This window comes from Drosophila elegans, unplaced genomic scaffold, assembly GCF_018152505.1.
Source record: "Drosophila elegans isolate 14027-0461.03 unplaced genomic scaffold, ASM1815250v1 contig_183, whole genome shotgun sequence".
Classification (NCBI taxonomy): domain Eukaryota; kingdom Metazoa; phylum Arthropoda; class Insecta; order Diptera; family Drosophilidae; genus Drosophila; species Drosophila elegans.
In genome coordinates this window covers 1,900,057-1,919,144 of record NW_024545550.1, presented here as the reverse complement: position 1 = coordinate 1,919,144, position 19,088 = coordinate 1,900,057, and the positions used below count along the sequence as shown (strand labels likewise).

General features: G+C 37.7%; 1 protein-coding gene across 1 annotated transcript in view; it reads left to right on the top strand.

Moving 5' to 3' along the window:
- Positions 1-6,003: 6,003 nt before the first annotated feature.
- LOC108149775 (spondin-1) overlaps positions 6,004-19,088 on the top strand; it is a 45,435-nt gene continuing 32,350 nt past the window's right edge. The window contains 1 exon segment of the mRNA XM_017277626.2: positions 6,004-6,834. Within this exon segment, the coding sequence (XP_017133115.2) occupies positions 6,378-6,834 (457 nt within the window). The 5' untranslated portion in view covers positions 6,004-6,377.

Here is a 19,088-nt window from a genome sequence, read left to right as displayed (position 1 = left end):
GTCAATATGTAGGTAAAATAATTTTAGATTAAAGCGATAGTAGGTACATCTACTATGTTGTTAAATAAAACATTTAAAGCTTTATTGTACGGTTTAAATATTTTGCAAAAAACAACTGCTCGCTAATCATATATTTTCGTACCATTTGAACCAAACAATTATTGCAAAAGTAACTTAATGTAATTCATTGATGAAAAGGTAACAAAAAAGAGACAGAAAACGCATTATTTCACGGATGGCTAAAAACATTAAATTCTTCGCCTTAATGAAGAGCCTGGGAATCGTTTTAATAACGGTAAATTTAATATCCTGGCACTGGCAAAAAAGGTGCAGTGCATTAAGAGCTGCGTTAAAAGGCAAAAGAATGCCGTCTCTGTTGCTCCGGCAGGACGAGAATTTTAATGAAATGACGACTGATTTAAAGGGCGGCTGATGCCGGAGGACGGTGGGCGTGGCAACAGGTTTGAGTTACATTTTCATAGCATACTTTTTAGCTGCGCAAAAATGCGTTATGCATGAGCACTTGGCGAGTGCAGGAAAGCAGAAAGAAAGCCAGAAGCTGACACAGTTAGGCATAAAATTATGACAGACAGGCGCTTAAAGAGGCGTTGGAAAAACTGTGGAAAAAGCCAAGAGGAAATTCGAGAGCGAGCAGGCAAGGGTGCGTGAATGTGACTACATTTTAATGACTTTTCCTTGGCTCTTTAAATTTCCCACCATCCAACCCCCAACGCCCGCTCTTAAAATTTATGCAATTAATGTTGCGCAAATGTTTGGAAATGCAATTCTCCATTTGGCATGCACTTTGACACAGTCGTCCGCAGCAAAAACGCCAACGACTGGAACCGAATGGCAGGCGAATGCAGAACGGAGGACCCAAATTAGCTTTTCGTTTTCCACATTTTTTTTGCCCCTCCTTTTGGCGCTCGCACACACAAAGTAGTCAAATGCCATCGGGCTTGAGCCAAGGAATTGCCAAAGTGACAGCCAGTAACAACAACAACAGGGCCAGGAGTTCGGGCCCGGATTGGATTAGACAGTCGCTACGTGACCCTGCGTTTTAATTAAGCGCAGCCGGAAAGTCGCCTCAAGTGCTGGCTGGCTAAGTGGGTGGCTCAGGCCATAAAAAGTTCAACAATGGTAAAACAGAAACTGTAGGCTTTGTCAACGAAACGGTCAAGAAAAAAAGGCTTTCGTTCTGGGGATCGTGCACTTATATTGCAGCTTTTATCAATCTCGCAAAAAAGTCTGAAAATTTAAATAATTTGCTCCTATTAGGTCAGTCAGTTTGGCTATATCTGTTATTACTAAGATGTTAATTTTTAAAACTTTCATAAAGCCAACAATATCTTATTAAATACTATCATTGAATGTATTTTTAAATAGGAAGGCAAGTAATGATGTGTGCTGCAATGTAGCTTAGAAAATGACATTGACAATATAGTCTGTTACTTAAGATCTCCAAATAAATCAATATAAACAATTTCAGGTATATATCTAATATATTTTATAATCAAGTAATTATCTACACTCAATTCTGTTCCTGTCAATCATAATTCAAAGTGCATTCATACTTGTATACTTTTAAGGCCTGATTTACATCAAATACGTTTTCAATAAGTTATGATCCCAGGATGTAATTAGAAGAGAATCGTGACCACCCCACCCACAGATAACCACATAAACATAGCTTTTGCTATGCATCAAACCAATTTCCACTTCATTTAGAATCAATTATAGGGAACCCAGAGATACAATCAAAAGCCGGAGGGGATTTTTAGTTCCCTTTGTTCGCCTCATTATACCGCGTGCAAAATTAATTGAATCAAAGCGATGACAAAAGCCAACTGGTCTTTTAAATCGCCCCAATTGCAATCGCCGCATAATTACCGCCAAATATAAAATGCGTTTTCAGTGTCAAAACTGCAAGGTTGGTGGGAGCCCAAAAACCTAATTGAAATTATATAATTCGTGGTCAGACTATTGTGCAGGGAGGAAAAACAAAAACCAGCGAGCAGCTCGCTGCTCTTTTACACAAATATGTATTTTTAATTGCTTTTGAATGCATTTTTGCACATGCAGCTAATAAAATCTAGCCACAGACAGACTGACCGAAAATAAATGTTATTCCATTTAATTTGCATTAAACTATTATATTTCAATGGGCTTCAGTTTGCTGGAAGTAAGTATTACGTCATCAGCACACAAAAATCAAATAAAATGTACTAACATCATAAAAATATGAGCGGATATATTTGGCCAGCAAAGCAAAACAAACAAATGTGTAAATTTTATTTATTTATATCACATCTCTATTTGCTTATGGTTGACCGACGCTGAGGAACATAAATTATGCGCTAAGCCTTTGGAAACTGACAAATTTTTGGCGTTGCACTGGATTAGGTCGACTTAAGGGAGAATGATTTGTGGAATTAGAACGGGTGCCAAACCATTTTTAATGAACTCGGTCGGGCACTTCCTTTTTAAAATTCTGTACCTCCCCTTTTACAACATTATTTTAGATAAATTATCTACATGACAGCTATAATTTATTGTATTGGATACATATATAAATAGATAAAATAGATTTATTTTTAAATTATGCAGGTTTTAAATTCCTTGATAAGGTAATATAATTTCGGTTGGGACTAACATTTACCCAGAGAAACCAAAGTAGTTTGCAATTAGGAATTCCCCCCCATGACTGCTTTGTTAGTGATTTTGTGTGATCCTTTCTATTCGAAATGCCAAGCAGGAACTGAGTTAAAATTGCAAAATGGGTCCAAACATCAAATGTCACAAACTGCATATGCATTGTGAGGTAAACACAACAGCAACATGCAACATGCAAATGCGTTGCTCATTGTGATTTGAGTGACAATGAGACATTTCAAGTATTTTGACTTTTTGATCACATTCTATGCCCCCTTCCATGCACCCTTCGTTGTTTACTTTCAGTGGATTTATTTATAGCAAAAAATGGGTAAAAAATCAGAAGATATATATATGTAGATGCTGGGTGGCAAACGCATGCATAGTTTTTATGCAAATATGCCATCAAAGCAGCCACGAATTTCCAGGAGGAAATGCATCCGACGTATGGCAGTTGCATCAACAGTCGCTGGGTGGCATTTTGGTTGCTTTGTGTTCGCTTTTCAATAAAAGCAACAACGAACAGGTTAAGCTGGGCAAATATTCGGGAAAGTGTGTTCCATAGGGTATACGGATCCTGTTTGTCTGCACGTCTGCGTGTCTGTTTGGCAAATGCCAACTTTATTAGAAATTTTTGCCGATTGCTGGCACATGAGGCGAACCCTAAACATTTTTGGGGCCAGTGTCTGCATTTTCTCCCCAATCTGTCCACCACTTTTTCCACTGTCTCCTCTGGTTCATGTATTTGAAATTTTACTTTGGCTGAATGGATTATATCCGTATTTTGCCGACAATCAAACACAAATGTCTTGTCTGTTCAGGTGGGAGGAAATGAGAGCGAAACTAGAATGCGGGGAAAAGTCGGAGAAAACGGAAAACTGGAGCGAGAGAAAGTTCATGCGCTGTGCAGAGCAAAATATGAGAAAATTTCCCATTGTTTTTCAACAACAGCATTCAAAACCGACTTTACTGAAAATCGCTCATTATTTTATTTGATAAGCTTGCAGAGCACGATCATAATATAAATTTTTAATTTTTATCATAAAGTGCTCATTTAAAAAACTTAAAAAATTGATTTGTTGATCAATACATAAATACTTTTGTAATCCTGCATACTTAAATTGTTTCTAATGATATTTAGGTCTTAGAAAATATTGTAGCTATTTGAATATTTTTTCGACACAGCTTATGAACTAAAATAGATTGTTAGCTAAGTCAAATAAAATGTTTTTGAATGTTAACCTTTTCAGTTTCTAGCTACTGAAGCACCGATTTTAAGACACAATTTTTTCAAATCCCTATCAATTAAGTGAAATCAAAAATGAAAATTGTAACTGTCTTCCTTTGGTTAATAAACATTACCCAAAATGGACATTAGCACCTCATTTGAATAATTTCCGTTAGGGCCTGTATATATATTTGTGTATGACGCACTTAACTAATGGCCCAGCGTTTAAAGCCCCATAAAAAGCCCCAAAGGGCAGCTAGACAACGACAACCTGGCATTGACCACGTCTAAGACAAATGGCGGACTGTCCGCTTATAATTGACCACAGGCGGTTAGAGTCACGGCAAAGTGGGTGGGGAAACACATTATCGTTGCGGTCGTCGTTCAAGTAGAATGGACAATTATTATTAACTGCAATAAATTTCACGCACGCACAATTTACATACACCTGGAAAAATAACTTGAACAGCATTTACCTATGAATGTAAGACTGAAAGAGCACTCAAATATATACAAATAAATTTTTTTTAAAATTTAGACAGAAGTTCATATCTTTTTATAAATGTAAATGTATTTCATATTTTTAAATATCAATAACTAAAAGTTAAATATAAATATTCACAAGGAATACAAATGCTTCCCAAGATCTTAGCTAGAAAATCGTAGGAAGTAGTTCTGTATATTATACAGTTTTTCTTTTTTAAGTGTAGGGAAGTACTTGAGCGTATCGCAGGACACGATCTATAAAGGACACAGGATACGGGCAGTCGGTCAGGACACGTACAACTCATTTAAGTGCAACATAATTGTGTGTGTCCAACTTTCGGGATGCTCCCACCTGAAGACTCGTATTTCTCGGGATGGACGATGGCATCGGGGGAGTAATTGGCGACCGGGGGAGGGGCACATGTCAATGGCAATTACCGGGAGTGGGTTCAAGTGAAGTTCTGAAAGAATGATAGACCGCTGTCCGCTGACCAACCCCACTCAGGGAATCGATAGTTGTTGCCGTTCTGAAGCCATTAGCGTGTTGTTTAATTGAATTGTAGCAATTAAAGAGCTTCAATTGGTTTTAATCGGAAATTGTTCTCATTGTTCGAGCACAATACATAGTAATGTGCCACACACACTCTCGTTAATAGTCGTCGATTGAGATAGATATGTACGTGAATAGTCGACACACACATAAGCCCGCCTCATTAACACTGACATTCAGAAATGGCAGAAAGGAAATGTGCAATAAATGCGACTAAGCCTGTGGCAATCATCAACAACAACGGAGTGGAGCGAAACATCAGCACACAAGCCACGGTAATCACAGGGGGTTAATCGCAGTTGGGGGTTAAGCCAACAATGGAAGTTCAACTAACGTTCGTCTGCGGAAATGTCAAGTATTTTGCGTGAGCCAAATTCCAGTTCTTCAATGGGATTGTAGAGATTTGCTTATAATTTTGTACCCATCAAGGGTTATAAGCAGTCGAAAACTAATAATAAATTTCATTACTTTGCTTAAGTAAACCCAATTTTATTAATTATAATTACATTGTATTAATCTATCTTACCACTCAATATTTAAATATTTTTAAACGATCAGAGTAAAATAGTAAAGAAATAATGGAAAATTGCTTTAACTTTCAAGGCTTGGATCAACTAAAAACTACTCATATTAACATAAATTGGTATCAAGACATTTCCATTGATTCATAACATAGCATTCCACTTGTTACAAAATATAAATGTAATTTTCGAAATTCTAATACTTATTATTATAGCAATTTCTAAGAAGCTTACTTAACAGTAAAACTTAACCATTAACTATAAAAGTTAACAGCAGGATTAACATGAACCTACTAGCAAACAATGAAAAAAGTTCCCTGGAAAACAACAGTTAACAACAAGCTCAACAGGCTGTTCCTTTCTTTTTGCTCTGGCCAAAACAACAGTTGGACAGTAATTTCCCCAACATGGCACTCTCTCTCTCTCTTTATCTCTCCTGCTCTCTGTCAAAAGGATGGTTAATTTTCTCCCGCTTCGCCGCTCTCTCCCACTGTAGGGTCTCCCCGTTTTGCGCTCTCCGTGGCTGGTGTTTTCATTGCCTGCCGCAACATTTGCTCAGTCCGCGACGAACTCTCAGCGCGGGCGGTTGTCTAACATCTGGGCACAGAACCTCCACTGTTTTCCTCACTTTTCCGCTCCCATATCGAATTTGTTGAGCTTGCTGCGCGCCAAAAGTCCAAAAAGTGAAGAAAACGCACAGAGCGTACAAAGTTAAAGAAACCAAAAATAAATATGTGAGTGCCGCGAGTGTGTGTGCATTTATTTTTAAGCAACGGCCCGAAGGCAAATGTGAAGTGTAAGCGGCCAACAACAAAAAAAAAAGGAAACGAAAAGAAAAGAAAAGCGAGAAATATAAATTATATCAAAACAAAAATAGCTCCGCACCGGCGAAGGATAGAGCGAGAAAGGGCGAGCGAATTAGCACGCAACATTTGACGAAATGGGAGCGACACCGAAAACAGACTTTCTGGCCCACTGGCTGCTGTTTATCCTTTTGGGCCTCGGCTTTATTTCCCCGAAAGCGGATGCCGTTGGTGCCTATGGCGCCTCCTTCATCTCCAACCCATCGATATACGCCTATAGTGTGGAGAATCAGCAGGGGGAGAACGTCAAGTTCGAAGACCAGAATGGCATTCTGAATTCCAATTCGAATCTGAATCGTAATTACTACTTCACCGATGATCCCAGACCCAATTCCAATCCCAATACGAATTTGAATGCCGATCCAACCGCCTCGCTAAACACGCCCCCTGCCACCCAGCCCGCCCCCCAGACGGGCTGCACCCTGGACCGGCTGGCCGTCTACAAGGTCGTCCTCCACACCTACTGGACCCGCGAGCTCTTCCCAAAACACTATCCCGACTGGCGACCCACTGCCCAGTGGACCAAGACATTAGGTGAGTGCAGATTCAAATGTTTGTGATTTTCAAAACATTGGGAATAACATTCGGTTTGCCAAGTATCAATCTACATATCTAGCTGAGTTTAATGCAAAATGTTTTTAAAAAAATGAATTTAAAAAATAAAACAAACAATTCAAAAGTGCGTTAATTTAGATAAAATTTATGTCTCATGTCTCCAACAATATGTATTTGTAAAATTCAAAACATTGTACGATTGAAACAAGAAATACGGCTTTGACTAAAAAATTTAAATTCTTTCTGAAAAAACCTTTTACAAACCACAGTGTATAAAAAAATTATATATACAAATAAAAATTGGTAGATACAAACTATTATTAAAAATAAATTGGATTATCAAAGTGAGAAAAATCGAAATCAATTTACAAAAATTAATCGGATAACAAATTTTGTAAGTTCTTTAAACTTCTCTTGCCAAACAAAGCCCTTGATGTGCATCAATATTGAAACATTTTGATATATATTTTCATTTACTTTCACTTAATTGAAATTTGTCCAAAAATATTGCAAGCAGAATTTGCCAAATATTTTTCGCAATTTAAGTTTCTATAAATTCTCACAAACAAGCAAATCCATACGAAATTGGCCCAGTTCCCAGGCCAAAATGGGGCAAACACAAATTGGGTAGCCATCTGCATCCCACATTGTGGATCTCACTCGGGTTATTACTCAATCGTAGAGATGGCGATAAGAATCTCATAATTTGTGCCAGCGCAGCAAGCAGCAACAAATGCCCACAGACTAATTTGTCACAATGCCTTACCTCTCTCCCAATTTGTCAGACATGCATGTGTTGTATATAGGCAAACATGCATATGTACGTATAGAAAATAAATCGAAAAGCAATTTCGCAGCAAGTTGGCTAAACATTTTCGGTTCGTTTCGGTATTTTGGGTTAAACCAGAGGGAAGGCGTTGGCAAATGCCTTTGGCCGCATTGGCATGTCGCTTGTCTTATCAATGTTTTTGCAGATTTAGCTGTCGATTTATAGCACACATACACACAAACACATAAACACACATTCACATCGCAGGCACCAAGGATATTCAGACGACGACCCAGTGAGACAAGTAAATCTGACAGCTAAACAACCAAAGCTTGGCCCACATGCAGGGGCAAATAAAAAAGGATAAGCAGGAAGCAGAAAAGCGGCAGGATGGAGCCTAAGAAATGCGATTTGTACGTGCTTATGCGCGATGTGCTGGTCTCAGCGCAAAACGAGAAATTGGATAAAGTTGTTCAATATGAAGAGGAGGGAAAAGAACTCATTCTTATCCCACGAAACCAAAACATTCAACTCTTGATGTTGTGATTTTCCACTTTCAAGTTTATCAGGGAACAATGCCTCTTTCATAAATGACTAATTGAGGTTCTACTTCTTTCGGTTAAGTTTATAAGCAAGACCTATGCACTCCTTTGTGGTTTATACTATCGTCTCGTTCTCGTTTATTTATAGTTTTTCCTCTTGTGGCAGGCAGAGTGCCACAGTGCGTATGCGTGATTTATGAGAGCTCTGCACTTGTGTTTATACTTGCATAAAATATATTGCGAAGGAGTAGTGCTCGTACTTTATCGTACCTACACTTTGGTTTTACTATCTCGTAGAAAAGCTGTTTTCCTGTTCATCCACTTAAAATGCAGTAGAGTGCGATTATATGAGAAAAAGGTAGCCATTGAAAAAGATATTTCCTTGGAACACTCTGGATGTAGTCTGTTATTTTATTTCACCAGCGTAATTTAGATAAGATTATGAGCTTTATTTCACTTTGTTATCTGCACTTAATCTTTAGTATACTTTCTTGTTGAAAATGTTTACCAATTAAAACGTTGTTATTAACAATTAGAAAATTCTATTTAATTTGAATGTTTTGTTAAATAGGATTCTCGTATTTAATTAAAGATAGGCAACCATTTGAAACTAATTAGAAAACGATGCTAAAATTTTTTATATTTAATTCTCTTCAAAAAGCTAGCTCATCAACTATTTAAATATATATGACACATTTAACAGAAATATATACGTACCGCATAAAATATAAAAAAAATGCCTCCGGAGACAATATCCTTTTCAGTATTGCCGTATTCCTGCTACTCTTGTCACTTGCGTCTCAACTTGTTTCCCCTGATAGCCGTTTAGTCCTGGCCAGCGGCATATCCAAAGCTGGTCTGATATTTCTATGGTCCGAGACCAGGACCTGGCTCAATCCGGAATGCCATTTGGCATTAAAATTCAAGCAGCTGAAAGGGGGCAAATGGAAGGCAAAACAAAAAAAAACGACTAAGGAAAATGCTTAGCAATGCACTTCGACTTCGGGCGGTGTTTCCATCGTAGTAGTTGTGGGCGCTTGGGGGCGTGGCGGGCAACTGAGGGACAACGGCTTCCTGCCTGTCATATCCTGTTTATATATAATTTTCAGTGCGCAACTCTAACATCCGTTACATTTCAACCGGTTGGAGGCGGCAGAAAAAGAAGAAACAGGAGCAAAAAAACGATATATATGCAGGTCCTTTTGTTTTTGCTGTCGAAGAAGGTTCGCAGCGCAAAATTTATTATGAATGTTCAAAAACAAGCAGCGACAGCAAATGCAGCGGGGGAAATGCATCGCCCGTCTTTTGTGCCAAGTCGCCCCCAATGTCCTGCCTTATTCTTCTCAACCCCCAATTCCCCTTCTCATTGCACTCTCCATCTCCCATTTCCCATTACCCATTTGCCAATTGCGATTCGAGTTTGCTCCTCGGCGAGTTGTTAAATTTCATTTGCCGCTGCCCTGGCGACTGTTGTCGCTGTTTTTATCGCAAATTGAAACCGAAATAAAGTTTGCCTCCTGCTGAATATTTGTTTTAGTCCTGCCATTTTTTCCAGCCTGGTCTTTGTGCCTTGTCAAAGTTTTTGTTTGGCCCGAAACGAAACACAGTCGCCAAAAGAAGCATTCTCGCAACAGTTTTATGCTTTTTTGTTTGTAGTATGGTTTGTTTAGATTCGGTTCGTCTCTGTTTTTGCCATTTTTATAGCTTGTCGAGGTTTTTGTTGAGTCAATTCTCGAGCGTTTTGCAAGCCAAAATGAAATGTTGCACTCTGGCAAGTTGCATTTGAAATGGAAGCCACGGCGAGCGGCCTCGAGGCACTGAAACAAATTTATTAATGTTTTTGAAAAAAAATTACCCTGATATATTAATTGCTAAATAAATTTTATTCACTTAAAAGCGAAAGAAAGTGCATGGTAAAGAACTAATAAACCTTGTTTTTGTACATTTTAGTTATTCATCAAAAGGATGTTATCATCTCAATATATTTGTATAGCAAATTTTTTTTTAATTTAATAATTGAGAGAATTGCTGCAGGAAAAGTAAAAAAGTTGATGACAAAATCCGAATAAATATAATATACAATAAATAAAGTGAAATTTAAGCCATAAAATTGAATTTAAAACATATCACAAATGTCAGTTGATATATAAGAAATTAAACAGTCTTAAGATAGTTTTATGTAAGAACTCAAATAGTTTTTTCTCAGTGCCAGCATCTAGGGCTTGCCAATCCGGATTCACTTGTTTAGCTTGATGGCTTTTACTGGTTAGATTGCCGAAATTAATTGGGCTACAAATGAACGGGGAAGTTGATTGAATTCTGGGGCTGGGTGGAAGGTAAGTTGGAAAATCCCCCGCCACATTGATCCGTTGTCAATGCCACTTTACGACCCACCACCAATATCCCACTGCCGCCGAAATGTTTGCAATTTGTGCTGCATAACTTGCGCGCCATTGTCCATAGTCTATAGTCCAAAGTCCTTTCGTTACCGTATCCCTGTGTCTTACGGCCCGGTAATTGCCACGTCCATTGGGGCAATTATCCTGGCTGCTGCTTGCGCCGCTGCCCATTTGTTTTTGACTGCGACGGCAAGACGTGCGTGCTTTTGTAGTTGGTGTTAAATACTTTCGCCTGCGGCATTTTCACGCCTCGCCTTTTATTGTTTGTCGACCCCACTGCCTAATTTTTGACTTTCTTTTGGCCTCTTATGGCTAAATAAATTAAAAAGAAAACAAGTAGCGCATAAATATATGCTGCATACATTTAACATGAGCCAAGTACGTCTATCTGACGCATATTTTATGCATCCCCCACAGACAAAAACACCGAAATTCAAAAGCAAACATCGAAAGGCCCTTCAGTCTGCACCTTTTTATTTTATTTTCCAACAAACTTTAAATGGTTGTAATTTTTTCAAGCACATCGGGGAGCAGGAAGCATAAGGCGCATGTTCAGTCTGAAAATATCGTATAATAAAAATGGAAACTACAGGCGGAGGATTATGTCCCTGGAGAATTTGTAGGGGGGCTTACATTTGTTAGGCTAATGGGGAAACCATGTAAGGAAAACGTTTTCTTATAGAAATGGATTAGGCTTTACATTTTAATTAAATAAGATAAGATTACTCAAAGCTTTCATATTGATAATAACATGATGGTAGCTTTTAAACCCATAATTTGTGCCATCAATTATCTCTGAGAAACTGACACCGTCAACCCTATTATATTACCATTTTGAACCACAGATTACAGCTTAAAGCATTTCGGATTTGTTCATTGAATTTTTTTTTTCGTTGGGGGGGCTTTTTGCTTATACTTTGGGGTATGGAGTCAGACATTAAGGATTCATAACACAAAACAAGGAAAATTCCTTGCACAGCCGTATATCTTGAAGCTGCTGCTGACAACGCAATTTCCCTGTGTCTGCTGCTGTTTCTTAGCTAGAGCACAAGTACATTAATAATAAATGTAAATACTTTTTCTTATTTTACCTGTTTTTCTTTCTGGGGGAAGCGAGTTTTTCTTTTGAGGGCTGGGGCTCAGAAAGATTTTTCCGGCCACTTGCAGCTGCTTAGTGCCGGCAAAAGCTTAAAGTGTTGTAATTAAAACCAGCCAATGCTCCCCAGATTCTTTATTTTTGCGTTTCTCCCCTCTGTAAAACCAGATTTCCCGCTGCATGTAAAATGAGAAGCGGTAGCTTTTTGAGATGTCTAAAATCACGGCAAACCAAATTTCCTTTCCCAACTCAGCCGTTCTCCATTTTTCCCGCATTTACTTGCATGAATAAATTTCTGTATGTCCTTTATGTTCGTCCTGCCTCTGCCGCTTTTCGTTCTTTCTTTGTACACTTTGTGCCTTGTCAAATTCATATCATTATTCATTCATACATGATTAGACAACGCAACAGAACACGAGGAAAGACAAGAAAAGCAAGACCAGGTTTTGTATTACACAGAGAGTGAAAGTTTTCTAGCGGGGTGTTGCCAGGGTAAGGAAAATGGGAAATGGGAAAATCCCTGAGTCGGGGCAACAGCATGAACCCACAGAGTCAGACAGGCGTGGCATTGGCAAATGGAAATTAATGAATGAAATTTGATATAATGTCAGTTTCTCCCTCGCCTCCAAAGTTTTCAGCGCTTTTTCGGATTTTTACTTTAACAACGTATGCACAATATTAAATGCTGTCCAGTAAATTGCACTTAAACCATTTTTAATTGTTTATTCATCAGGCATTAAAATTGCATTAACTCTTTATTTTCCACACCTCACCATTCACTTAGCATTGGTATTGTAAATAAATTAATTGGACAACGTATGCTTCGTGGGTTAAATACCCACAAAAAATGTCAGAAATAAGGGCATATTTCAGCTGAGATAATTACCAATAAATTGCACAATTTGTTTCATGTTTTTATTTCTTTTTTTTTGTTAACTGAAATTGGATCAAAAACATTGTAAGGAAATCCGAGTGAAATAAATGGAATTTAAATTAGCCATAGAACCAACACAAATATTTCGAATTAGCATAATCCTAATTGCTCTGAACTCATATCCGATCGAATGGATATGCTTATGAGTTTTTATTTATTGATTTGAATCGAACTAGTTTGACTGTTGTTTATTTTTTTAAAAATGCAAAAACGTGCAAAGAGAAAAAACATGTTATGGCCCTAAATTATTAAATTGTAAAAGCGCTTGAAAAAACATGAGTAAAGGTGGTTGACTTTTTGCATGATGGAATTAATTGACAAATAATAAAGAGTTTTTATTTGTACAATACTCTTACGAAAAAATGGTCGTATACAACACACAAAAAGTTATTCGTAAGTGTCTGTGTTAAAGCACCTGAAAAATGTTGTAAAATGTAAAATATCTCACGTTTATATTTTCATAAAAAATATTCACAGTACGTTTCATAAAATAGACGTTAAATGTTATAAAGTTTAAGTATATATTTATTATTCAAGCCTTATTTTTTGTATTACATAACTTTTCTGTCACATCGGAAGGTAATAAAAATTGTAATTGGAAATTCCGGTGAAATGCATTCGCTGACCATTTACTCATTTACATATAGTTTGGCCTGTCAAACACAATATTTATGCCGTTTATTTATTTTATTGTGACTGCATTTTTTGCATTTGTCAGCATAAATGACTGCACTTTGATTTATGTTTGTATTCGGCCGTGTGAACAAAATCAATATTAAATAAAGTTCGAAAAACGTAAAATGAATACGGTGGAGAGCAGGAAAGTAGGCAATAGAAATTGGGGCAGCAAATCGAGATCCTAATTAACTGTGGCACATAAATCAGAGGAGGCCCGAAAGAAATCCGCTCATTAATAATACATTTGCATGGAAATGTGTAAGCGATATGATCACAAACCCCTTCAACACAAATTTATGGTCTACGCAAAAACAGAGAGTTTGAAAAAGTATCCTGTGGCTGGTTGGATGGTTACTTTTTCGGCCCACATCGAGAGTTATGTTTGTGGGCCAGCTAACTGCTAATGGCAGCCTAATTATTCCGAGTGTGGGTGGGAAAAAGGGCCTTCCTCTGTTGTAAAAGGGTTTCCCGTCTGGCTCGTAAATTTTCCCCATTTTACCTGCAGCTTTAAGACGCGCACACACACATACACACCTTTTTGGTCTACATAAATCTTTGCCAGGTGGCTGAACCCTCCGCAGTTTTTCCAAACAGAGTTGTCTCTTTCCAGACAAGCGGCAGACAACATGCGTGCCTACTCCCCCGTCCCCGTCCCCGTCCCCGTCCCCTTTTTCCTTTTCCCTTTTCCCATTTTCCCCCGGTAAAAGCACCGAAATCGGAAACGCGTCGCACAAAACTTTGTTTGTCTGTATTTATGTCTGCGTAATGTGCCTGAAATCGTGGGTGCGCCTTTTCATAGGTGGGCGGGATTTTTGTTTGCGGTGGGCTCGAGAGTGTTTTACTTTTCTTGTTATTTGTCTGGGCTTTCTTTTAAGGGCTTTCCCCTCCAAACACCAAAAGTCTGGCGTCTCCCTGAAGAATGTGAACAAATTACAGACGCAGTCTGTGATTTACATCACTGCAAAATAGGTATTTCAATTCTGGAGTTGAACTTTGAAATCATTAAGCGAGGAATGTGAGGAGCATGACTTTGAGAAATGAGGAATCTAAGAGTGAAACTGAAAATAAATTGTTGTACATTACTCGTTTAAATAAAGAAACGTGACAAACTCATAGAAAAAAGCATAGAATTAATTTTAATTTATTGAAGTGTTTGTCGTGTAAAGTGTGGCACTTTAGGTTTCCCTACCAATAATTTTCTGTTATATGAAATTCTACAAATATTTAAGTTATGTTTATTAAATCTGTTAATTTACTACAAACTTTTTTTCTTTTAAATAATAGAGTATCTAAATATCATTTTTTTTGTACAGATATGTTTCTCCTTGTTTCCTATGTATATATATTTTGTCTGACAGGAAAACACGTGTGTATTGTTATTCCTTTTAATAGCATTTTTCCCCCTTGGCAGTCGACATCCAGCTCGAGGCCTTAATTAAGGACACCGACAAAACGAACCGAACCCGAAAAACTGTTAAAGAAAAGGAAACAAATGTTAAGATAGGGGAAAATTATGATTGAGACAAATTGTCGGCTACGTGACAAGTCCGCATAAATTTTCTCGCTTTCCGTTTGAGCGACTGTCAATAGGACATAAAACTCATTTAATTAAGCAATTTTATGAGAACGAGACGAAGGCGAAGCCATCAAAAGCGGTGGAGAAGGAAGTTTCGTGGATAGTGGAAGCAATTTATAAGGATTGCACCCCGGGGAGTGGCCATATTTTTGTTTTGCGGCAAGTTAATGGCAGCAAAATAAAGTTGGGGAAACTGTGAGAGGGAAGAGATCAAAGCTGCGGTTTCTTACACAACTTTTTATTTTTATGGATGAGCCAATTTTTATGGTCAATCAGGCGTATAATGAGATAAAGTCAATGAGATTTTCTCAAGGCGCAAGCGGTGACCGATAACCGATGGCTGATAGCCCATGGCCCAGCCAACAGCTGGCTGATGCATTCGAAATTATCCGGCAAAGAGAAAAATGAAGGGGGAAATACGCGTAAGGCGAGAAAAGAGGCTGGAAAATGAGAGCCAGGAGGGTGTCAATCCGTGGAAAATTGTAAACAACGTTCCGAAAAAAAAACAAACAGGAGGAAGGGGCAGTATTCCCTGGGGGCGTGGCGCTGCAGGCAATCTGTCGCGACAAAAAACCTTCAAGTGTTAATAAATGCGGCGGCACATCAACAAACAACCCAAGAACCGAACTGAGCCCAATCAACTTCAAAGCCCTGAAACCAAATTAAATGAAATACCGTTTTTTTGTTGGAAAATTAAATATGAACCGTAAGCTTCTTGAAATAAAAGTAAGCCCGTAAGATAGATTATGGGTTACCTAACCTAATTAGAGTTTCGGTGAGGGTGGCATTTTATTTCTGGGGCTAAGGAAGCAGATTTGGGGTTGTTCAAATAGGGGGATTGTTTTTTAATAGAGGAATTACGGTTAAAGAATAACAATCTTGGGAGTATCGAAACACAAGGCTTACAACTTTAATATTAAGAAAAAAATAATAATTTTACAGATAACTGTGTGAAAAAAAATATTATTTTATCTCGAAAAAAAGGGAAGTTTATTTTAAAATCGCGTTCTCAATTAAAAATCACGTGTTCGTTTATCTGCCAAGATGAACTTTATCTTCTTGTTTCTTAGAACGTTTTTTCTTAATTAGACTAAAACATTGGAGAATTCCGTTTCTCAGAAGCGTAAAATGTTAAGGCAACTTGTGTACACCTGATTTAAGATTTGGCCGTCGAGGGGATTAAGCACTCACTTTTGCATATTAAAAACACGCGAGACAAAAGTTTGGGCCAATAAAACAAAGAAAAATACACCGAAAGCAACTTTGAAGCGCCAGAAAATTTGCTAAAGCGTTAAAAAATGTACTCTGCCCCCTTGACTCAATTCGCCTCCCCAAAAGTGTAGAATAAGTAACAAATAAAAACAAGAAAAAAAACTTGGCTAAGCGTAAATAAACCAAATATAAACTTTGGCTGCTGTTGGGTGGATGGGTGGTTTTGCCTGGCAGACAAACTTGCCCTCAACTTGGCTTTCTCTTCCCGAGTTTGCTTAGCAGCCGAAGACAACAAAAACAAGAAGAAAATCCCACCATCCTACGGGGGGCACTTTCTCTAGTCTCTATTCTCAGTTCTCCAGTGCGGTTGTTGTTGTCGTTTCGGTGTGAATAATGTTGCTGTTATTTATGCCTCAATGCGCCACGCCCTGAAAAAAATAAACCTAGAAGAAATTGCAATTTCCACGCCCAAGTTTCGGGCACTTTCACTTGACGATGTTCCCTTTTTGACCCCTCCTCCAAGGACCCGAAGCAACCCCAAAATGTAGCTGCTTTTTATTAAAAGTTTCTTTCTTTTCCCCCGAACCCCCAAACCCCAGAACAATGGGCACATTTTTTAAAGTGTTTTTTATTGTCGCGTTAACCGACCGCAACGACTTATTGGTAGGATGGGTAGAGTTTCGCCAACTTTTGCGTAAGTGTAAATTATTGTTAAGGTCAGAAAGTTGCGCACAAAGTTTTACCCAGATAGGTTAGTTGCCGGGCAGACAGTAACTTTGGCTTAATACCTTTAACTAAGTCCTCGAGCTGCATAATTTTTGAGAACATTTAACTTAATTAACAGCTCGACCCAGACGCTCCGAAAGTGTTAATAAAAACGCCGCACTAACTTTCAATTAACGTCGACGAATATATAGGTATACGTTTATAGTGTAAGCCCCGACCGACTTAACTGGAGGTTAACCCCAGTAAATTCGCAATAAACTTTCCTTATTGTTGTTGTTCTTTAAATAAAAATTTATGTGACACTTCTGCGCTGCAGAAATGCGAGCAGAAAAAGCACACTTTCACTTAAGCTGCCGCACTGTCCTTCTTGTATTATATATCCTTTGGCCCCCTTCTCTCTTGACATTTGAAATATGCTGGAGCTGTTTATGAAAGTCGGAATGGGAAAGTACCATTTCGGTTTACTTCTGGACAGCAATTAAGTGAGCAGTCTGACCCCGAGAAAAACGAAAAGAATGCTGAAATAATATTTGTGCTAAAGAAGAGAAAATGGAACAACTAGAAAAAATATCTTCTTTAATTTGAGGAGGAACCCTTTTTCATTTTGGATAGAAACGTTTTACCGAAATTTAAACTGTTTTATAACAATTTGGAAAAAATTCTAGCATTAATATTGATGCTAAATATGTTTTAATGTGTTTAGTAAGTAAGTTTTGGCTTTATTAATATTTTTATTAGTTTATCGATAAACATTAACAAAAATTTCAATTTATTAAAATCACAACTACAATGTATACATGCAAATTTACATTAATTGAATAAAAGTGATAAATAATGTAACCAACTAAATTCTTGTCTTGACTATCATTCTTTTAGTGTACACTCTTTCAAAGAACAACGGCTTTATAACATAAAAGTGATAAATAATGTAACCAACTAAATTCTTGTCTTGACTATCATTCTTTTAGTGTACACTCTTTCAAAGAACAACGGCTTTATAACATAACAAAAATTTCAATTTATTAAAATCACAACTACAATGTATACATGCAAATTTACATTAATTGAATAAAAGTGATAAATAATGTAACCAACTAAATTCTTGTCTTGACTATCATTCTTTTAGTGTACACTCTTTCAAAGAACAACGGCTTTATAACATAATTTCAAATGCTTTTTCCTATTGTATGCTGACTTAAGGTTTCTTTCATTGCCATCAATAAAATTAATACTTTTCTGGACTTTTTCTCCAGGGAAAAATCGACTTAAAAATATTTTAGGACAACCGAAGGCAAATGGACTTGGCCTGCAAATTGCATTCTTTGAGAGTCTGTGTTTTATGGTTAAATTGCCATTGATGGGGGTTGTCGACCGACTTGATTTGTTACCGACAATTGAATGCCTTGAAAGTCCTTGCACACTCAATATAAAAATGAAAAGTCAACTAATGCCGGAGGGCGGAATTTCCCTTTGGGAAACGGCACACAGTCATCAAATTTTAATGCCACTCATAATTTTTTCAGGCAACCAAGGCGCAAAGGTTTTCCGCCGTCACTAACCGAGCCGCCAGAATAAATGTCAAATCAGCAAATATGAGAGTACAGTTATGCCAAAGGGAATTGAGGATTGAAAAGTGTTTTCCGGTGGTCTTTTAAAGAAAAAACCGATTAGAGATGCGGCAAAACGAGGTGATGAAAGCGTGGTTTAAAAATTGATAAAAATATATTTCTTTTGTTACATAAAAGACTTGATCAACTTTAAATTTACAAGCTGGATTGAACAAATAGAGATAAATTAATTTTAAGAATCTGTTTCCTATACAAACAGCCAACTTATTTTTAAAACTGAATCGCTAAAAGCTACAAATGTTTTTTTTTTTTCAACCAAAATGATCGACTAATCGAATCAGTGACACTTTCACAGGTTGGGGGTTGCCATCTCTGATATGTGAACCACTTACAACACACACAATCCTCGAGCATCATGTGCCATTTCGCTTTTCCAACCTTTTTGCCGGCTCCTTTTATTTGTGGCCAACTTTTGAGTGCGGAAGTTCCTCGAGGGTTAGACACACAAAACAACAATACGGAAAAAAAGGGCCTAAAAAGGGTTGCTCTTATTGTTATCGATGGCATGCGAGTGGGTGGCTGCGAGGAAGCTGGCTCCATTGAATTATGTGCACAACATGAGAACAAACAAACAAACAAATAAAATGAGGAGCTGAATTGATTGTTGCACTGCATACTCCACCTTTCTTCACGATTGGAGATCATAAATATTTATGGGGCCCTCTTCTCGTGG